The sequence below is a fragment of the Patella vulgata genome, chromosome 1 (genome assembly GCF_932274485.2).
Source record: "Patella vulgata chromosome 1, xgPatVulg1.2, whole genome shotgun sequence".
Taxonomy (NCBI): Eukaryota; Metazoa; Mollusca; class Gastropoda; family Patellidae; genus Patella; species Patella vulgata.
In genome coordinates this window covers 16,765,368-16,789,617 of record NC_065879.2, presented here as the reverse complement: position 1 = coordinate 16,789,617, position 24,250 = coordinate 16,765,368, and the positions used below count along the sequence as shown (strand labels likewise).

The following is a 24,250-nucleotide window of genomic DNA, read 5'->3' as shown; positions in this document are numbered from 1 at the left end:
CCTGTCTAATAACGTAATGTTGCTGTTCCCCCTCCTGTTCCTTTATATATAACAATACCATTGAATTTAGTTTTATAATATCACATTTTATTAGATTAAATAATGATTATACATATATATTATATATAATATATATATATACAGGCATTGGATGGAGCCACAAAAAAACACACTGCCAAAAATAATATACGATATAATAACTACACAGAGTATAAAATTCATTGCCTATATATACAATCAACCTTTTCCTATGATCACTAGCCGAAATAACTACATTAACATAACACAATTTTTATAGAAAACAATCACTGGTTTAGTATACATTGTATAAGTATTTCGAGGTATGGTAGAGGTCGATCCCATCATCCCAGCCATGTTTGAAAATTGGGTTTTGAAAAAATATGATAGTTTTACACCGTATAGATTGACCGATGTGTTCCGAGATTATTTAGGTCATTTTTTTTCATCAAACAGTCATGACAGGCATATACGGTCAACCCAGAAACCATGATGTCGACGTTTCAATAAGTATCCTCTTATCATTATTAAGCACAATGACAATGAGGATGCTCAATTGTCAGCCCAGGAGGTTCTGTATTGATGGGAATTGAAATCGAGTGACGCGGAAGTCGGTACTATCGGTCCCGAAAATGGAGGTGGCGTGAGTAGAATCTTGACGTAATTAAATACAACGAATATGTTTCAACTGTCATAGTTGGTTGAGATATTTTCTGATGCAGTCGGCACATGCGTTGTAGCCCAAAATCCCATCTTTCACTCAATTGTCAATATTTTGAGGACTGAGAGAGTTCAATTCTGAGACGTTCATTCGAGTATCCTCAATATGATAAACCAATGATTGTTTGGAATAAAAATTGTCTTGTGGTTAATGTATTTCTCACTTCTAAAGGACACTTAAAGATAATATAATTACACACAGGCACATAGTGTGATAATTTGTGTCTGACAAAATCTGTGACAAGTGCCTTCTGTCCACCCTTGGATATTCCCCCATTTAAGAAGACATCTCCCTTGCCCCACGCCAATGACGAAATCTAAATTAACACCATTGGCGTAAAACACATACCAAGTTAAAATCTACCAAACAGTTGAGGAGAAGAAATCGAAAATGCCTAAATTCATCAATTAATCAATTTAAAAATGTTACAGGATTGAAGGTTGACGTTAGACCTTAACCCTTTAATACCTGGACTGCCCAAAACTACTGGCCCTGGTTTCACAAAGCATTCTCAGACTTAAGTTAAGAATTTCCTCAACTTAATCACTGTTTATGAGAAATATCTTTGATCCAGATACACAAAACTTTGCACATAGTTTTTTATTAATGTATTTGATACAAACTGGGTGATTTGATGATATATTTGGACTAATTAATCTATCAAAAATTTGCTTCAAATCCCTCTCAAAACGTTGTATTCATCGGGAAATACCGCAAGCTATAAATAAACTATTGTAAGATGCCATGGCTGTAACCTTACTTCATTGCAATACTTTTAATGGAAATAACCACCCGATAAATACTTTCGTGGGAAAGTATCTTTAACACAATAAAAGTTTTATAAAGGGCTATATTTTAATCAAAATAAGGCAAACAATTTCGAGTAAATGCCTAACTTAGTCTGAAAATATTTTGTGAAACCAGGGCCAGATCCTTCTAGTGCCTCAAGCCACCTTAGTCTGTGACTCAGGCAATTTAAGATGATCTTTGAAGCAGTAGTTTTGGGCTGCAGAACTAAATGTAAAAAATGTAAATTTTCTCTAATGGGTTTAGCCAATATTAACATGTAGCAGGTGCTAAAGCTTATTCCATTCAATAAATTAAATGTAAATACTAATTTAATAAGACCAAATAAAAAAATACCCGTGTTTATGGTTACTTGGCCACAAAAAAATAGGGTAGTTTGGTCGGAACATCCCCACTTTTCGTGGGGTTTGCAGGGTAAGATTGGACAGAACTAACTGTACTGATAAATTAATCTTTTAATAACCTCATCGAAAATTGCCTTTTTGACGTCATTTTATATACCGTGAAGTGTTTAATATTTATTTCCTAGCATTTTATAGCTTAATTACTGAGTAAGTTTCTGTAAAATAATGCCGATATAATACCGAAATTATAGGACCTAGAAAATGAGACAAGAATGAAAATGGGATCAGACAGGTAACCATAAACACAGGTATTATTTTTTATTGGCCTAAGGAAGTATATTTGGAAGACATAAGAACAACAACTAACATATTTCATCTTCCAAATTCTAAATAAAGCACTAAAATAATCACAGAAATTTAAATAATTCATTCACAAAAAAAAATCCAACAAATTTCATTGACTAGATACAACAAAATATTAATTCATTAATATTTCACAAATCAATTGACTACGGTATATGTGGTTTAATGGTCGATAGCAAGACATTAAGTTATATATTGATACTGTACGAGGACATCAGTCCGAGTGTTGTTCAATGTGTCGTGCAATGACTTGCCTGAAACCATTAAAAAACAGATACTATCTCTCATGTACATTTCAATGTAATCATCACACAAGTCTAATATATCATCTAGTATAAATTAATGTGTGATGAAGACGTTGCCAGTACATTATTTGAAATAATGGTATGCCAACATCAAAGGGTAATGTTACATATGGACAGGTGACTCTACTCCTTGTCATGTACAAGCAGGGAATCAAAACCCTGCCATTTGACTCAATGAAAGACCCTATGATCTGCACCAAGTGCATTATACCATTATACAACCCCACTCCACACAGATAGACTGAAACAATACTGTTATTTGTAATGAGGGTAAAATATAGGAGATATTACTTAAGATAATTTTGGCACAGGCCATCTCTCATGTCTAATAAAAATAATGTTGGAAATTAACATGTTTTAATATAAAACATGAAAACAACATCTGCTAATATTTTTTTATATTTAACATGAAGACTGCATGGTCTAAAATATGTGTGCACACTAATTTCGTGTTCAATACACATATTAATTTAGAAATTAGTTTAAACACATATCTGAATAATGCCCATTGTAAGATTATACAATTTGTAGACAACCATTATACGGTATATTTCAACTCAGTGTAAGTTCAAGTTCAACATATTTGAGTAATGCCCATACATTGTCATACCAATACTAAACTTACACTGTCTGTCTACAACTAGCTCCGCTTGAGAATAGACACTAAGCTAGTTGACTGACATTTTAATTCCTACATTGACGATTTTAGTCGAAAACTCTTAGTAACCTTGCAAATTATGAGAAGTTTTTTTTTTGCTTTTATTTAATAAAACAGAAAATGTTTATTTAGTCTTTGAGTGCATGACCGATGTGAAATGGAGTAAAATCGTATTACAAAATAGTATGCTATTTTTTAGATATGGTAGCCATTCATGACAGAGATCTATTCTTGATGTAATTAGTTCTCTGTGTGCAGAAATGGAACATTGCAATATTCAATAAGTTTCTAGACAACCATAACAATACATGCAAAGACTGGACTACCAAAACAATACATGCAAAGACTGGACGATCATAACAAACATATAATTGAGCTATTACACGTATAAGTGACCCATGATAGCAAAATGACTCGGATGAAGGTCAACTTGCAAGTCATTCACACAATGTTTAAAACAATAATACATGAACAAAAAATAGACTTTTAGCCTATTTAAACATTTTTGTTCAGATGGTAATAGACTTGCGATTTCCAACTCTTTTTGCTATCACAGGGGAAAAAGATTTAAACAACCTAGACTTGATAATACATCATAAAATTTAGATCTTTGAAGGTCATGTAGCAATTAACAGTACAATAATTTAATCATCGAATCATACAAAAATAATTTCATTGTTTAAAAAAATCTAATATTCAATAAATTCCCCATATTTCATGCTCAATCTTAAATTAAAAATTTCATTTTACTAATCTTATGAATTATTTGCGGACTTCAAATTAAAACGTTCATTTTACTAATGATACAAATTATTTGCTGACAGTTGATTTTTCCCACCATCCACTGTCTGTTGTTACGTTGCTATGAGACGATCTATTATCCTCACTGTCTGTACACATTGTACTTGACCTCGATCCTCCGTGGCTTACACTGGCGCCATCTTGTGATGAAAGAGAGAGGGAATCTAAGGCGTGAGCAGAATGTGATTGTGGACGTTGTTCGGAGAGCTCTACCTCACGGAATGATGGACCAGTTATCAGAGTTGTATCCGTAATATCATCGTTTGTAGTTTGTTTTAGGGTTTTAATACTGTCTGTATCCGATTTAATAGAGTGACCTCCCCCTGACGAGGATGACCAGTCAGAGGAGGTTTTACTATCAGTTAATACACATGAATTACTTTGAGAGGCTGACCCTAATAAAAGAAATATTATTAAAAATGTGTATAAATTATATTTTTGAATATATCAGTTAATACACATGAATTACTTTGAAAGACTGAACCTAATAAAAGAGAAATATTATTATCAATAAATGTCTGAATTATATTTTTCACTGTTTTACGAAATTTCAGTTTTTTTATTGTCTGCCTTATTAATCCTGCCTAAAAGGCACACTAAACCAGATCATTCAAAATTCAAAAAAGAAATACTACTAGCTGATTACCCAGCGTTGGACGGAGTCCCATGACGCTTTGTAAAAATACTCATTAATAAAAATTGATTTACCTTTTTGTCTCAGTTGACATTTTTGAGTAAGTTGATCAACTTGACTATGTAAAGTTAATAACTCAGCTTCAAACTGTTGATTAATTTTTACCATTGCTTCATATTTATCATTGACAGCTTTCACTTCATCACCATGAATAATTCGACCCTTTTCTAAATTATGTTTTAATTCTTCTATGGCTTCATTCTTTTTGTTCAAAAAATAAAATAAAAGCCAAATTGTTTATCTCTGCATAGCCTAAACAGAAATGGGAGGAAACTGGAGGACCTGGAGAAAACACACAAGGTTGGACAGGTGACCCTACTCCTTGTTACGTACAAGCGGGGAATCGAAACCATGCCACTTGACTCAATGATAGAATGTCTGAAACAACGCACACGGTCAAGACAGTCACCTATTGTACACCTATATAAGGTTTAAACATTCTACCTTAATTAGAAGCAGAGTTCTTATTTTCTAATTATTTATAAGCAATGAAATACCTTACAGAGCCAGTTCCAAAATCTCAAATAATACAAATTTGTGGTCTAAGGGGAGATAATATACTGATAAGCAGCATCAGACAGAGTTACTTCCCTTATATTGAATTCTATTGATTCAATTTCATTATATTGTAGAATGTAGCAAGACATACAACCTATACAAGGTTAGGCGACCCTACTTCTTGTCACAAACAAGTGTGGGATCAGAACAAAGCAACTTGACTCATTAACAGACCATATCATATCATCAAAAGAGTACGCATTAGATCATTTAGGCACTCACCCCTATTTATATTACATATCTTTTTAAATGCACCAAAGGCACCTGCTGTTTTAATAAATTATATATATATATTGACTGATGTACCTTGATCTGAATCTGTTTTTGTAATTCTGTAACTTGAGTTTCTACCACTTGTAACCGTGATGTCATTTTATTCAGCTTATCTTTTAAACCTAAAATAAATCATATATATTATTGGTATTAACATCCTTGAAAGAAAGAGAGAGAGAGAGAGAGAGAGAGAGAGAGAGATGGGGATTAACATCTATTCAACACAAACTAGGTCATTTCAGAACTAACATTGATTAAATTTTATTTAAATAATTTGGTAGCGTGCAGGGATCTGTAGCAGTGGGAGGAAACAAGAGTAAACCCACGAGGTTGTACAGGCTTCAAGTGTGGAATTGAAACCACATCACTTAATTCAATTCCAGACCTTCTGATTTCACGGGCACGCGTTAAACCACTAGACCACCCAATCCAACTATCCTTGAATGACATTTAAAACTAGAAGTATAACATTCATAATAATACCACTATGGATTTACTACTTCTTGGTTTACTACATGAAACATTTCAATACTTTATTATTGTTTGATAAAGATACCTGTAAGATTATTGAAACAGTGCATGTAATAAACTAAGAAGTAGTAAATCCATTAAAGTTGTGTTATAAATGTTATATTAAACATACATGATGTAAGAGCTAAATCTGCCTATTGCAGGACTTTCTTTAGGTCTGAAATGTTATCTAAATTATTAATTAGACTTTAATTAACTTATCCAGATCATAATCAACTCTCGATGCCATCGCTAGCCTACGATACTTAATGGATTAAGATCTGATCTGTTGTTCAATGCTCAATCATAATTAAATCAAAAAATGAATAATCAAGACTATGTATTTTATTGTACCGACTTTAGTAATGATGATCGAGGCTAGGCCCAAAATTCAATCACTAAATTCTCATTTCAAAGCGGATCAATCTGACTGAAATTTTCAGCAAATTCCCTTTACATTATCTAGTTTTTTAACTATCATTGTGAGAACTGCCAGTTCTTTATCTAATCTCCCATAAAGTATCTTTAAATACCAACATACATACATCAATGACTCCCACCCATGATGTCTTCACTTAGTCTGTTAAAATAGCATAGTCTCTAGATAGTCACACATACTTGTTTAAATCCTTATATTATGTATATTATGTGCATTTATCTTGATATTAAAAATCTAATATAAATTCCTTAGAAAATAAAAAATAAATTATTTTGGAGGTCAGAAAAAAAATTTGAAAGAAAAAAAAGAGCAGTAGTTTCCACCAAATTTTTTCAAAGAAAGGGGCAATAGGTAAGATTAGATAAAGAGCTGACAGTTCTCGCTATAATAGTTAATAATATATAAAGTCTCAATTATCCATTTTTACTGTTATTTCATCCACCACAAAATGTATTCAAATCCACTAAATATCTCAGACTAACGATGGCATTGAGAGTTAATTATGGTATTTTTAAGTTAAAGATACATTATGGGAGATTTTTATAGAGAGTTGGCCATTCTTGCTACAACAGTTCAAAAGTAGATGATGAAAGAAGAATATATTAAAAAATTCAGTCAAATTACTTTATTCTGAACATAGTTATCATCGTTGTAATATTTGCCTAGAAATGGTAGCGAATTGTGTCTTCACCTTCGCTGATCGTTTGATTGACAGGTGTTAACTCCACCTACATATCTCGATTATCAAGTAAAGTTTTCAATGGCATACCGAAACGCTTTACAGCGGCCTCGCTAAGTACACTCTATCATTTAGCCTCGATCTAACTGACGTATTTTCATCAGGTTATCCCTTATTTGATTTAATCAATTAGTGAAATCCTATTTAAATCCGAGCTGTAGCCGAGCCATCCGTGGGTCTACAGAGTTGATTTTGGTCTTGTTGTTTAAATAAAGATCTAATTTATAATTTCTATAACATCTGAAGCCTAAATTAAGACTTGCAATAATCAGATTTAGCTCTTGCATAATGCATGTTTAATTAATGTCAAATTAATAATTTATATAACATATAAAATGTATTCAAATCCACTAGGCAGATTTACCTCTTGAATAATGCCTGTTTAAGTAGTTGCTAAATGGATAAAATGCAATAAGTACGAAAAAGGAAAAAGTTATGAAATTTTGTATTGAGTTTATTTTACCTTTTTTCTCAGCTTTCAGTGATTGAGCAAGATAATTTTGGTCCAGTTTGACAGAGTAAGAGTTGCGCTGATTATGAAGTCGTTCGTGATATTTTTGTTGTAATTCACCCATCAATAAAACTTCTTTCTGTAACTTGAATACCTGATAAATACAAGAAATAAACATGAGAAGCAAATATTCTCCTTTCTTATAGCTGGAATTGTAATGAAATGTGGGTTAACGTCCTACTGTTCTACTCCAACTGGGCTAATGAAGATGGGCATAAGCCATGCAGTGTGCTATAAGGGACATTTTGCCCGGACAGTGGTGCTATGTTCTACTCTTACATCGAACAAAACCGTCAATGGATCTTTTATGTGCACACCTATGTGTACACAGGATCTGGATTTTCCTTTCCATCCAGGTCCTCCGTCCTACACCTTGACAAGTGGCAACCACACTTGAAAACCCAGATGAACTTTCTCAACCAATACTGGGATCGTGGTTTTTTGTCCCATCTGAATGACAAGACAGCTGTCATTGTATTTCAAAGAACTTAACCTCAAAACACAACAAATGCAGAGAATTTGATAGGTTTTATGTGACCATTATGTCATCATAGCCATTTTGGAATTAATCAATGGAAATGATCAAGCATTCCATATTTCAAGTCGATTATAGTTCAATTGGCAGAACCTTTGGTTTTATTTGAATAGCAACAAGAACAAGAGAGAGAGAGAGAGAGAGAGAGAGAGAGAGATGTTTTAACGCCCACTGATACAATCTAGTTCATTTCATTACTAACATATGGTTCAATTTTATTTCAATAATTCGCTTGCGATTGGGTGTCTTTAGCAGTGGGAGGAAACCGGAGGACCCAGAGGAAACCAACAAGGTTGGACAGGCGACCATTCTCCTTGTCACGTACAAGCAGGGAATCAAAAACATGCCACTTGACTCAATGACAGACGTTGTGATCTAACATGTGAAACCATTCGGCCACCCAATCCCACAGCAGTTCCTAGTTCAAAAACTTCCAAACATACATTAACCTAAATTAATTGGAGCTATTATTCTACAATGATTCTCTTGTCGTTTTCAAGTACAATACTGACAAGCTAGTCTATTGTATATCATAGACCTCTTGTGTTTATTTTACTATGTTCAATTAATTACTAAATGTTGTTTAAACAGTATACACTACCTGTTCTTTTAGTTTTTGTGTATAAACCACCTCATCTTTTAATATATCTAATTCTTTCTCTGTGTTTGATAACTTTGATTTAGAATCCTGCCATTGCTGTTAATAACAAAGATAGGTTGATGAATAAATAAAATCAAATAAAACAATATTTTAATAGACAACAATTACTGTGGTTTATAACCCAATAATACATTCTACAGTAGATATCGCTTGTGTGACATATTTCATAATCTACTGCAATATCTTCTGAGGTGATATCGCTTTACATGAATTTGATTGGTCAGTTGAAAAGGAACTCCTTTTTTTTTATTTTCAAAGAACAGTTCATTTCTTATTAAAAGTACTTTTTTTTCTATTAAAAATGAACTATTTTTATTTAATTGACCTTGATGTAAACACTGGGTCAATATAAAGTACTTTGCAATGGTTGAATTGCTATCAAAAATGATGTATCACTACGCCGTAAAGTTCAGTAAAAGTGAAATCTACAGCAAAGAATTATATTTATCTATTTGTGCATGTAAGAATAAGGGATTGGGTGATAAATAAAATCTCCTACTCGTCTTTTTTGATATCTAAAAAGTAAAAAAAAAATTGGCAGAGCCTCGTTTTTGTTACTTTATCGTCGAGTGTTGATATTTTTAGATATCAAAAAAGACTTGTAGGAGATTCTCTTTTTATTACACTGCAACATTTTAACAAGATTTCACAAGTCGTTATCAAGCATATAAACCCCATTTCATTTCATTTTCTAATATAATTAATCTCACCATTTTCAGTTTATCATGGTCTTCTCTTTGTGTAATGAGTAAATTTTTTAAACCAATATTTGCTTCTTCCAGATCTTTATTAGTCTGTAAAGTTGTCCTGAAATAGGTCCATATAATCATCTGAGGAATTGATCAATCAATTGTAAAATACAAAATTGTGGAATTTCTAAAAGAATTAACAGTTCAGTGCAATTCTGTTTGGTATGTACAAAGATATAATGAAGTGAAAAAAGCATCCTCTCATGCCAATATACACTGGATCTGATCCAAAGTCAGCGACACATGTAATCTACTCTAAAATCTTTTGATGGCCTTCTTTTTGATCTGGGAAATTGATTTTGTTTTCTTAATTAGATGTTGAATAATCAAGTGTGGAATAAAGCGTGAAAAATTTCCCTCATAGCACACTCTATGGAAATGAAATGATATAAAATGGGGTTTAATATCCTACTGTTCTGCTCTGACTGGGCTAATGAAGATGGGCATACGCCATACAGTGTGCTATGAGGGACATTTTGACTCTTATATCGAATTCCAACTGCTAAGGGATCTTTTACATGCACGACAATGTGTACACAGAACCACTGACACGGGGAAACCATGCTGGAAAATCATGATGAACTTTCTCAGTGAACACCGAAAGTGAACTTGCAACCTCCTGGCTAGTGAGCCAGAGTTTTACTCACTGAGCCATCACGGCTCCCAAAATGTATTGCGTATGCAGAATAGTAAGACATTAACCCCTATATCATTTCATTTCATTTTGTAATGTAACTGACCTAAGTTTCACCAGATCTTCATACATATTACTTTCCTTTTGCTGTTTGTACGCCTGATTTTCTTCTTGTACTAATCGTAAAGATACTGTTAAATTCTGGATTTCTTGTTCATGGAGTTTACGTTGTTCAACCTGTTTCAAACATTCAATAAAAAAACAATAATATAATATAATTTGCTAATGTCTCAGATTGTCATTTGACTGATTTATTTATTGTCTTGTAAACTACATTTGTGAGAGAGAGAGAGAGTTTAACATCAACAACATAAACCAGGTCATTTCGGGACTAAAGTATGGATCAATTTTATTCAAAAATACACATGCTCGTAGCCGTGTGAAGAAACCAGAGGATAAAGAGAAACAAGAGTCCAACTTTTGATTTGGAAATTTGTCAACATTCGGCCTCTCATACAGACCATACATGATCTAATTTAATAATAATGTATTTATATATCGACTATTATCTAGTAAACCACTCAATGGTGCTGAGTTGTCTGTCACAGAAAATGATGTTATATTGAAGTAAAGCGATGAGTCTTGAGTTACTTTTTGAATTCTAGAATAGTTTCTTCTTCTTTCACGTATTGAGGTAGGTTGTTCCAAAGAACTGGTGTCGCAACAGAGAAAGCCCCATCACCAACGGTATGAGATTTGTTCTTGGAATATTAAGTTGTTGTATATTTGACTACCCTACTCCTTGTCACGTTTTAGCGGGGAATTGAAACCACGCCACTTGACTCAATGCCAGACTTTATGATGCAGCGTGCATCCAGGTAATTTTAAATGGTAAGCTTATATCTGTGATATATCTATTCCTACCATAGCTCGATTCTGTTCCTCTAAAGTCTTCGTCTGCGTTATTTTTCTCAGTAAACGCCGATTTCTCTTCGCATGTAATTCACGTTTATGTTGTTCGTACATGAGCTGATTGTGGAGTAACATTATCTGACCTTTTAAAATGTTGACCTCATCTGCAGGTGGTACACCTAAAAGAGATTAAAGGAAAGATGTAACATCATCCTTTAATATTGGCATACTGTTATTTCAAATAATGTTCTGGCAACGTGCCAATCGTACATTATTTATATTTTACTTGCATGAAGATTTTGTTAAATTACAATAATTTAATCGCATATATACGAAATTAACGTAGGTAACCTAATATCAGGCTTTGAAATGTTCCAAATATTAAATGGGGATCAGAGATGGTCTAGAGAGTTTACTATGAGCTTGTCATGTGAATAAATGTCTAATTAGTAATTTATAATTTGGGGCCAAAATAAAAACCTGGAATAGACAGATTTAGCTCTTAAATAATGCATTATATGCCATTTTAAAGGCATCAATGTCTTCCTTATTCCTACCAAGTTTCCTCAAATACTAACAGAGATACGCCATCTCGAATGTCGAAAAAATGCTGAAGAAAACCTTCCCAAATTTTTGATGCTAAAACTAATCGAGCAAACTTTCCAAATAATCCAAAAATGAAAAGTCAACAAAGATCCATTGAGAAATAACTTAGATATAGGCAATCTGAGATTAGTTTTTGCACCGTGTGCAGTTTTAGCATGCAAACTTGGACTAAAATCAGCTAAAAAAAATAAAAACTCTTATGAAAACAATACAGAAGGTCTGAAACACGTAATAAGAGAGGAATCGAATAACCATTTGAACTACATAAACTTTGATGGAATATAAGTCATAATAAACTTGATACAATGACACCAGTAGGAGTAGTGGCTAAAAACAGAGAGAGAAAGAGAGAAATGGGGTTTAACGTCCACTCGATAATTTGCTTGAACATAGGGTTCTTTAGCAGTGGGAGGAAACTGGAGGACCCGGAAAAAACCTACAAGGTTGGACAGACGACCCTACTCCTTGTCACGTTAAACCGGCGAATCGAAACCATGCCAGTTGACTCAATGACAGACCTTATACTTCAACACGCACACTCTAACCATTCGGCCATCCAACCCCTCGGTTAAAAACAAAGTCAAGGTTATCATAATTCCATCTTGTTTAGCATGTAAAGATAGTCTTGTGATACCTATGACTTAGTTTTTAATGTGGGGGTATCAACATTAATTTGTAATTATGGAATCTTTTAATTGATCAGTGAAATTTAATTGACTGTTTAAAAGAAAGTCAGTAATTAAACATATTACAAAAACACAAGACTTCAATGGAAAACAATTAGTGCTTTAAAACGACAAGAGAATCATTGTACAAACATAGCTCTGATTAAAATGCAGTAATTGTTTTTCATAGAGTTCTTGTGTTTATTGAAATTTAATTCATCTTACCTCCAAAATGTGTCCAGTTGACCGATTCCTTGCTGGTTAATGGTATTTTATTTAATTCCTTGGCATGTAGGTCACCTCCTACTATTAACTGTCTATCTAATAATTCGGGTGGAGAAAATGTGGAGAACATCGGAATTTCTGAAAATAATGAAATGGGGTTTAACTTCCTACTTTTCTGCTCCATCCAAGCTAATGAGGTAAATTTTGCCTGCACAAGGGTGCTACATACGGCCTACTCTTATTTCGAATTCCATCTGTCAAGGGTTCTTTTACGTGCACTATACACTGTTCATTGCCACGTCCTCCGTCCTGCACCAACAATAAAGGGGGAAGATCAGATCTCAGTGATACAGTTGGGGACTAAGAGTAAAATAATAACGTGAAAGAAATATTCCCCAAGCAACGAACTATACTAATTGTTGAACATTCACATCAATTTAGAAATTCTAACAGTTTAAGCTCTGTTACTTGCAATATTCTTGTGTATTGCCAATGTTTATTTCTCTTTATCATCACTTACTGTAAGAAGACAATTTAAGTACACCTCAGAGTGGCTTAAGCCATGAAATATCAACAGAACACAATTTTTACAGAAAACATTAACTGTGTTTATTCTTCGTTTTGACAAGTATGTGCTTGATATCGACAAGGGAATATTTAATGCAACATTATACTTTTAGAATAAAATCATTCATTGCTTCCCATAAAAATTGTATTCTATTAATGTGTTTCTCAACTGCCAAATGCCACTTGAAAGTCATGAAAAATGAGATATAGTCTAGAAAATGCAAACGTCGATGATTTTTACCCACCTTTAAATTCATTCGTTTTTATTGTATGTTTTCCTCCCACTAATTTGGAATGACAACTCGAACAAACATGTACACTTGTAGGAGCAAACAGAGCTTGCGATAAAATACTGAATGGTCGGGATTCAGCCATCTGTGCCAGCAACTCTGACATATTTTCGCTGTTTCCACTTGGATTACGCGATCTTCTTGATTTTTCTAATCTCAATTTATGCAAATTCTCTGATTTGTCACATAGAGTTATGGAGGATTCAACAGTAATTGGGTCGGAGTTGATTCCGGACTGATTTGCTTCCACCGAAGTAGATATCGATCTTGTTACAAAATCAGATTCCTCAGAAACTTCTTCTTCAAATGGTGGACACGAATTTGATCGAACATGGTATCTTTTACTTTCGTTGACAGCAAGACGTTCCGTGTTATTTAGACTGTTGAATCTTATTCTATTCACTTTTTTCATGAACTGTTTCACTGATTCAGCCATGGCTTGCTGGGTTTCGGGACTAGCTATTGTTTCAAAACTGCCTTCTAAATCATCCTCTTGAGTTATCTGGCTGACCTCGTCATCAATACATTCTGAAATTTAAATTGAGATTGTATTAAAGGAGACGGTCCTTCTGCATCTACATGGTTTCCATGGGTTATTTAAGATATCTTAGATAGATAACAGTTAAAATACGTGAAAGCTAATATGACAATATATAGTAATAGTCCGTTTACCTTGTCTAAAAGTTTCAGATTAAAATATTGAGCTGATCAGTAATGTTCTAGTGTATAAAGTGAATTACAATTTATGACATGAATTACAATGAAGTGAATTACAATCTATGAACTGAATTACAATCTATGAACTGAATTACAATCTATGAAATGAGTTACAATCTATGATGTGAATTACAATCTATGAAGTGAATTATAATCTATGATGTGAATTACAATTTATGGAATGAGTTACAATTTATGGAATGGGTTACAATCTATGATGTGAATTACAATATATGGAATGAATTGCAAGTTATGAAATGAATTGCAAGTTATGAAATGAATTGCAAGTTATGAAATGAATTGCAAGTTATGAAATGAATTGCAATTTAACAAGTGAATTACAATACATGAAGTGAATTACAATTTAGTAAATGAATTACCATATGTAAAATGGATTACAATATGTGATTACAATCTACAAAGTTAATTACAATCTACAAAGTTAATTACAATTCACGAAGTGAAATAGAAGTAATTTAGAACCGATGAAGTAAGTACGGAGGATGGGTTGTGAGAGGGGAGCCACGCAGATGGTCTGACTCACCATTTTCATGTGTAGACAATTCACCGAAAACATGGTTCAATGTATCCATGGTAACCAATGAAGTCAATTCTGCATTATTTTGACCCTCTGACCCTTTCTCCACAGAAGTCTGGGTAGACAGAGGTTTTTTAGAGAAGTCCATTGATGATCTATCTGTCTCAAACTCAAGTGCTCTGATTGCATTTCTAGGCTGTGTTTTTACAGCGCCTTTTGGCGGTTCGTTGGTAAATTCTGTTTTCATTGGCGACAATACGTTGCTGGATCCAGGAGTCAACTGTAACCCAGGAGTCAACTTTGGATCTATAACTGAACTTTGACCTCTACTGAGACTAATTGCTGGCCGTTTTGAATCTGTGTTTCTCTGTCCTTTGCCTGAGCTCTTGGATAACTGAAAGAGAGAGAAAAATGGGGTTAACGACATAAACTAGGTAATTTCGAGACTAACACATGGTTGATTTTATTTCAATAATTATCTTGCGAGTAGGGTTTTTTAGTTGGACAGATAACTGAGACAATATTGAATAAAATAATGGAACGAACTTGGTTTTATCAGTCCGGTTATGTTCGGTGAAACAAGTGAACAGTTCAAATTGAACGGCAGTCATTTACAAGTGTTTAGTGTATTCTACATGTTTTTAAAATTATTATTTTGTCGTTTGTGAATCCGCCTTTCCTAATTACTTTCACATTGTGTTGTTGGATATGTTTTTATTTGTTTATTACAAAATGGCACCAGACACCATAGGGTACATGACTCGTGTACTGATTATAAAATGTTAATTGTGTCTTAAATATTGGATTATAAATATGAAGTAAGATATGATAATAATTACTGGATCATCTTGTGTGATATTTGGTGTTTCTCTTGGTGTTATATCCTGTGGTGTCATCATTGGTGTATTTGTTATTGTTCCTGAAATAAACAAATAAATCGTCAAGTCAGCAACATTACTATACTATATACTGTAATACAAATCTACATTCTCTATGTACCACAGGAATCTTATTGTTCCTGAAATAATGGGGTAAATTATCCAGTCAGCAATAAATTTCAATTCACATTTAATTTACCAGCTTTAAAGATACATTGTCCCGAAAGTATGTATTGGGTGGTTATTTCCAATAAAAGCATGGCAAATTTGGTATATATGGTAAGTAGAGACACCCAATCTTACTAGAAAAATACTGGATCACCCGAAAACAGCCATGGGGCAAGCCCTTAGCAAAAATTTCAGGGTAACACTAACTGGCAACTCGACTGTTGTCTGCCAGCTTATTGTGTGCTAGCTTGACTGAGGGAGTGGTTGTTATTTCTTGATCAAATGGTTAGGTGGTTTTCGGAACATTGCGGGGTGTCAACGTTAAAAAACAATCTCTGCAATTAAACAGCAGAAAAAGAAGTTGACAGAAAATAATTAGGTCGAGAGCGAGACATTAAGTAATATACTGAAACAACACGAGTGACGTAGTCACGAGTTGTTGTTTCAATATATTACGCAATGTCTTAAGCTTGAGACCATTAAACAACTTAAAATACAGATGCTCGCACGTGCTTTGCAATGAAATATGTCAAACGGGTCCAAAATTTTAACTAGTATAAATAATGCACACTAGGCACATTGCCCGTACCATTATTTGAAACAATGATACGCCAACATCAAAGGATGACATCACATCTGACAAGGACAGCTATCTAGTCGTTCGGATGGGACAAAAAAAAAACCTGAGGTCCTGTGTATATATTGGTGTGCACGTAAAAGATCTCTTGGCAGTTGGAATTCGATAGAAGAGTAGGCCATAGTGCCGCTGCCTGGGCAAATTCCCCCTCATAGCACACTATGGCATATGCCCGTCTTCATTAGACTAGTCGGAGCAGAACAGTAGGATGTTAAACCTCATGTCATTTCATTTTTTTAATCGTCCTACTGAATCCAGGGTTGAATAAGTCGATGTAAAATTCCATACAGACTTTTCATGATTTTTTGTACCATAGGAATTTGTTCATGACAAAAATATATATGATCTGTTTTTAAAAAAAATCTTCAGTATTAATCATATACTGAACAAACCTGCAAAAGAAGGAACATGTCCGCTGGTATCTAGGAAGCTTGTGGCAGGAGTTGTGCGTTGTGACTGCGGTGGTGTGGACAAGCCAATAACAACCGAAGGACTACAGACTGAACCAGGTTCATGTCCCAGAGATGCTAATATATACCCGGTATCTTGACTTAGAATATTAGGAAACAAACTTGTATCTGAAATAAATAAAAAATATATCAAACACTGACTTGATCATTTAATCAATCCGTTCTCATTAATTAAACATGCATTATGCAAGAGCCAAATCTACCTATTGCAGGTCTTTCTTTGGCCTGAAATGTTATATAAACTATTAATTAGACATATATTAACACGAAAAGACCATAAAAGACTCTCGATGCCATCTTATCTGTTCGATTTTCATTGGATTTGAATCCCATCTGCTGTTCAACACAAAAATGGATAATCAAGACTTTGTTATTTATCGTGACAGCGCAAACAATGACAATCAAGGCTACAAAGATTTTAAAATAAGGTTTTCAAGCTTATAGTGGATCAATTTGACTGAAATTTTCAGCATATTCCCTTTACATCATCTATTTTTTAACTATTATAGTGAGAACTGCCAGCTCTTTATCTAACCTCCCATAATGTATCTTTAAGATTTTTCACTAATGTTATGATTGTACATAAGATATATATTTTGTTCATTTCGACTGGATTACTATAATGCTCCACTGTTTTTATTTGATAAAGGAAAGAACTTTCCACTAAACAAGTCCATGACCTAAGACAACAAATGGAAAGATTGCCAAATCATATTCTAATATACAGGAACAAGCTTTGGTTTCTTCTAGATCTCGTAGTTAGCATGCTGCACATTAGCACGGCTAAAACTATACTAATATCTGTGACTGTTATTTGTCTGCCTGTTTGACTGTTCGGGGTTGGTGGCTACACGAGGGCTGTCTCTGAGGCTGAAATTTGATGTATTGGGGTTAGCTCGGAACAGGGAGTAACATAGGCCTGGTGGCAATGGCCTACCACTTCCGATTTCGGAGTTATGCTTGTTCATGGGTATAGCCGAGCTACACCAAGTCAACCACTAGTTTCATTTTATTTTTCATTCCAACTTTGGCTAGATGACAGGACATACATCTTCCATCCTCTAATTCAGACATTCTACACACCCTGACTAGTGGAACCTGAATTGTGTCGACTTTTCACAGCTTCCTGTATGGCCTGATAACGTTTAGTAAAAGCTGGACATGGATCGTCATCCCATGTGCCTTCCACCATATCCAATGATAACTTGGCACATTCTATTACTATATCCTGTGTTTCTAAATTCTTCCACCTGAAAAAAAGATATTTTGATTTTTCACTAAAACTTGAGTTTCTTGTAGTTGTGCTGTTTTAGTGGGAGTTTCTGTATTTAATGTTTACTTTCAAATCATTGATGGCAAATTGTTCAAATTTGTTGAGAATCGTAAAAATATTGTGTTCCTACTGTCGCATAGTTTAAAATGGTCCGTCTAGATTAGATATATAATGAGTATCAGGTTTACACTGTTTACTTTCCCGAGCGGTGTTTAGTAATTAATTAGTCTGTTAATTACTCAACATCGCTCTAGAAAGTAAACACTCAAACAGTACAAATACACACAATACCCAAGTTGTAGTGTTTATTACTCGATCATCCCTGATAAATGAAATGAAGTTGAATGTCCTACTTTTTCTACACCAACCAGGCTCATGAAGATTGTCAAACATCATATAGTGGGCTATGAAGGAAATTTTGCTTGGAGAGCAGCATTTCCACGTACCCTTTATTGAATTCTGATTGTAATGGCATTTTTTTTAAATGGACGCTCAAGTGATCATGGGATCGTGGTGTCTTGACCCATTGGATCTATCAGACGCTGTTTCTTGCCAGACGCTACATCCTGCACCACTGACAGGGGGAAACTAGACGGAACAACCCCAAGGAACACTGGTATCATAATCAAGATCTCCTCGTACATGAGCTAGCACCTGACTATTTAAAGATACATAATGTAAAAGCTAGATCTGCCAATTGCAGGTCAGTATTTTGGCTTTAAGTGTTATATAAATGATTATTTAGACATTTATTAACATAACAAGCCTATAATCAACTCTCTAGATCATCAGATTGAATAAAATGACAGGAATATGACTAACGCAAGTTTTTATATTGTTGTATAAGAATAGTATAAATACCTGCTAGTACTTGTCTCACTCTCTTTAGATCCAGCTATCAACTGAGGATGTAGTCGAACTCTTTCAAACATTGGCTGAAAAACACAATCATTTATGGTGATGGTCATGTGAAGAACTTTAAATCCCTTGACAAAAGAATCAGAGAATCAGTTATTGAAACAAGATATAGGTTTGTCTTTAATGTCTGCCATTGAGGCAACTGTCCTGTTTTCTCCTACTGCTAAAGACCCCTATCTTGTAGTTTGTAGAGTGTTCACAAGAAATTAAGGACATTGGCTTGCCAGCCACACGGGTGGGCATATAAAAAGAAAATTAAATAAAGTCTCACTTTAACAATTTCATCATAGACAGGAATAAGATCTTTTTTGGAGAACTGTGTCTGGATATAATGAAGAAAGTAGTGCGGGTACATTCCATATAGACGGTGAAACAAACTGTACAGGGCTACATGTAGATGAAGTAAAAACACATCAGGCGTATTGGCTGTAAAATAATTTTAAAAAAATACCAAAAGTTTTATATTTCAAATATCAGAAATTGAAACATTCTTGTAGATTTATTATGAGACATGAAGTAGACAAAGTAGAAACACATCAAACATTTTATTATCCATATATTAATTTCTTCTGGACATGACTTATATCCCACAGTATATTTACCTGGTTTTCGTACACAGAAGGAAGTCAAACGTGTAAATATATCCAGTATATCGTTAAGATGACGAGCTATGCTAACAGGAACTATAGGTAATAATAGAGTTAATATCATCACACCTGTCATCAGTACGGGTATATCTGTCATATTCTGTAATATATCAATTCATTTCACTATACAACCAACTTAAACATACATAGTGTAAGAGCTAAATTTACCTATTGCAGGTCTTTCTTTAGGCCTGAAATGTTATCTAAATTATTAATTAGACATTAATTAACTTATCCAGACCATAATCAACTCTCGATGTCATCGGATACTCGAGATTTTAACTAGATATGAACGGTTTGCCATTTAAAAATTAAATTTAAAAATGGGAAAGCGAGTTATCACAATGCACATATCTTGTCAAAACTAAAAACAGAATAGAGTAATTTGAATAAAATTAATATATATTCATTTTGCATTCTCTATTTTTGAGCTATTATGGCAAGAATGGTCAGCTCTTTATCTAAATCTTACATAATGTATATTTAATATTTCATTAAAATGAAAAAAAAAAATAAATAGCACATAATAGATCAACACGAATATAGATATCAATAAAACATACAGATAAACATTGTAATACAATTTGGCTGAGAAAGTTCAGTGGTGCAGGACAGAGGGGCTGGCAAGTGACAATCTACAGTTGTTTTCTGAGATTAGATGTTGAAATTAATATTCCATTAAAATGAAGAAAAAAAAAAATGATAAATTACAAATATTGTCACGATATTAATATTTCATTAAAACAAAGAAAGAAAAAAAGAAAGAAGATAAATTACGAATATTATCACATTTCTCGCAAATTGAAATGAAATGGAGTTTAACATCTTACTGTTCTGCTCTGACTGGGCTAATGAAGACAGGCATATGCTATACAGTGTGCTATGAGGGAAATTTTGCCTACTCTTATATCAAATTCCAACTGCCAAGGGAACTTTTACGTGCAAGCCAATGTGTACACGGGACTATCCGAATGACTAGACAGCTGTCCTTATCAGGTCCTCCATCCTACACCACTGACAAGGGGAAACCATGCTGGAAAATCCTGATGAACTTTCTCGGCCAATACCGCGTTTCTCGCAAACCGACGAATCTGATATATTTAAGCATTGATAATTTATGCGTTTGAAATTTGCGCTCTGTTGTCATCTCTGTTGCCATCAAATAATATCATTTAAGTAAATGGTGTTGCGTGTCCTTAAGTATATGTTTGAAATATTAAATCACAAATACGTGAAATGTGACGCGAATACAGATTATTAATAAAACACAAACTAACATATTATAAAACAATATTTTATATTCATTAAAATATCAGTAATATAGTCTCTAATCTTTTAAATAAATAACTTAAAACAGGATTAGGTGAGATTAGATAAAGAGCTGACAGTTTGTGCTATAATAGTTAAATCAAAGATAATGAAAAGAGAATATACTGAAAATTTCAAGTCAAATTACTTAACTTTGAGCCTAAATATTAGTGATACAATAATAGCCCAGCCTCGATTGTCATTACTATGGTCGTGATTGTTATGATAATAAACAAAGTCTTGATTATCCATTTTTACGGTAACTGCATACACCACAAAACGTTTTGAATCTACTAAATAGCTAATGGCATCAAGAGTTGATTATGGTCTAATTAATAATTTATATAACATTTAAGGTGTGAAATATAAGATATTTCCAGAAAAATGCAAATAATTAGCAGTTTTAAATAACCTTGAAAATAAATAGAGTTACTTACCTTTAGGCACTTAATCAGGGTAGAAAATACTGGCATTTCGACAACTCTGTGAGTCCAATATGGTTGTTTACATAGTATGTATAGTAATAATTCCAGAGATGCTAGTTTGTTATTATTACTACGGACACCGTCATTTAACCTCTCTAAAAGATACTAAAAATAGAAATGATTATAAATACATTTCATGGATAATCAAACTTTAATATTTATAAATATTATAGCACTTCAAGCAAAGATACTTGAAAAGTGATAGAGAGAAATGAGGTTTAACATCCAAGCGACACAAACTGGGGTTTTTTTTCGGGACTAACATATGGTACAATTTTATTTCAGTAATTCGCTTCCACATAGGGCTCTTTAACAGCAGTGGGAGGAAACTGCAGAAAAGCCATGAGGTTGGACAGGTGACCCTACTCCTCGTCACATACAAGCAGGTAAATGAAACCATGTCACTTGACTCAATTGCCCTTTTAAAAGTATTTTCTATGATATTCACCTTGCATTGTGGATCTCGTATCTCGAAAAGTAGATCTTGTATCTGTTTAGATCTTGTTGTAAAATAATGATCTATCAGTGTGGGCAATAACCATGATTCTTTTGCTAGAAATAAAAAAAAATAGATTAATAAATCTTTAAAAGGACCGAGTCTGGAAATAAAAGATTTAAATTTTCAAAAAAAATACACCCTGTTCTATGGATATCTTTCCCTTTTGCATTGTACAAACTATTTATAAAGAAAACATATTATTATTCTCTATTATGTAAAAACAATGTCAGAAAATTCCTGAATAGTAGAAGTCAGGCTCTTTTTTTTGTTAGCTAAAGCAATTCGAATTGTGTAAACTATTTAAAGATAACATAAAAAATATTCTGTATTATGTAAAAACAATGCTAGACATTTCCTCAGTCACAGCTGATGCCAGCCTATCATTTTGCCTGTCACTGATTTATAATTGTTTTTTTTTATTGATACCTGTAATACATGTAACGTACAGGCCTGATATAAAATGATATTCGTGTATTTTGATGTTATTCTTTGACCAAAATAGAACTTTAGATCACGACTACTGTGTCTGGTACATACAATAATTCATGAAAAATGTACAAACTTTGAAAATAAAACAATAATCTGGACTACTACTGATTAATAATGCGTTTTCATATTAAAGATACTCTTTCATCTCTGTTCAGAAAAATCTGTGTGTTTAACAAATCTACTTGAAATTTATGGACTGTGAACTGTCGCCCACTAAATAAGCCATTACTTACAGCCGCTAGAATTGATATCATCAAGTATGAGCTTCCTCACATCTTCAACAGCCTCTTGGTCCACTGACTCCAGTAATGTAAACATTTCATCAACCTGGCACTGACGACTATCGCCGTGAATACTGGCAGCCATCTTGACCTTGTAATCATGGGACGGACAGGATGGTCTTCACAAGTTGTCATCTGGAAGAAATAATAAATTTTTAAATCATGAAATTGACAAACTATTGATATTAAAAAAGATCAATTAATTATATGATTTTTTTTTAACTTGCCATGGCTTTGCTGTCAATTTCCCATACAATTTAGCCATTAAATTAAATCATTCGGCTGAGGCCCAACAAGCAATGAATATTGGCTGTGACTAAATTTAAATGTATCATTGAAATGTATGTACATGTATGTTATCAACTGGCTTGTCAGTTATTAATATAGGCTAGGGCCTACACACAAGTCTGGAAATCAGGTACCTGTCCAAGCCTGGACATAAGGCACCTGTAGGCTGTCACAGACTTTGTCCAGTAGGCCTACAAATTATTACACAACGTAGGCTATATATACAAGCCTGGACAGAAGGCATCTGTCACAAAAATTGTCAGACACAAATTATTGCACAATTTATATATGAAAATCTGTGTCTGACAAAGTCTGTGACAGGTGCCTTCTGTCCAGGATTGCACCTGTCACAGACAATGTTCGGCACAAATGTCTCTGGTGCCCATCATTTTGTCTGTTACAGATTTGTCTTGTCCAGTTTTGCATAAAATATCATGTAGACCTTCTAGTTCATGTAGACCTAACTAAAATTGTAATTCCCAGACCTATTTAGCCTAATTGTCATTACTCTTTAGTGATTCATCATGTACATATCAATTAATCACACTGGATGTAAAATATGTGTTCCATTCATTCCTACTTTGATGCCCAGCAGAAATATATCATCGTAGAAGGTCTTTGATATCTGAGACATCATCAGTGGACATACAAGATGGCATACATATAAGCTTATATATTAAAGTTCCGAACTTTATTTTTAGATATTGCAAGAACACACAAACAAGGGTCTGAGTGACATAACACACAAATATACAATTACAACACAACGGCACAAGTGATCATGACATAAACGAAGGTCCTATGCCTTTGGCTTCGAGTACGAATGAATGTAGTTCAGGCTCTGAAAAATGACGTATTTCATCATGCCATACGTTCATCTGATATAACAAAGTGGTCTGAAATGCAATTTATCGAATGCAATCTAACCTATACATAACTTTGATGCAAAACATCTCTTTTTTGGCCCAGTTTTCACCAACTATACTGGAAATAGACGAGAGACAACTCCGTTTGACCTAGCAAATTGGTCTCATGACTTCCGCTTCCTGGAAATCCCATACTGGACAAA

General features: G+C 33.7%; 1 protein-coding gene across 1 annotated transcript; it reads right to left on the bottom strand.

Annotated features, from left to right (window-relative positions):
• Positions 1–71: 71 nt before the first annotated feature.
• Positions 72–24,210, bottom strand: LOC126812134 (hamartin). Its single transcript, XM_050538395.2, has 21 exons — positions 24,109–24,210; positions 22,846–23,028; positions 22,073–22,176; positions 21,577–21,729; positions 19,787–19,931; positions 19,456–19,610; positions 19,128–19,201; positions 18,077–18,243; positions 16,916–17,101; positions 15,680–15,759; positions 14,847–15,234; positions 13,541–14,113; positions 12,729–12,866; positions 11,245–11,411; positions 10,427–10,557; positions 9,648–9,744; positions 8,878–8,973; positions 7,694–7,835; positions 5,576–5,664; positions 4,726–4,912; positions 72–4,412 (listed from the first exon to the last, which is right to left on the bottom strand). The coding sequence occupies exons 2-21, from the start codon at positions 22,976–22,978 to the stop codon at positions 4,027–4,029; spliced, it is 3,591 nt and encodes a 1,196-aa protein (XP_050394352.1). The 5' UTR covers positions 22,979–23,028; positions 24,109–24,210; the 3' UTR covers positions 72–4,026.
• Positions 24,211–24,250: the final 40 nt, after the last annotated feature.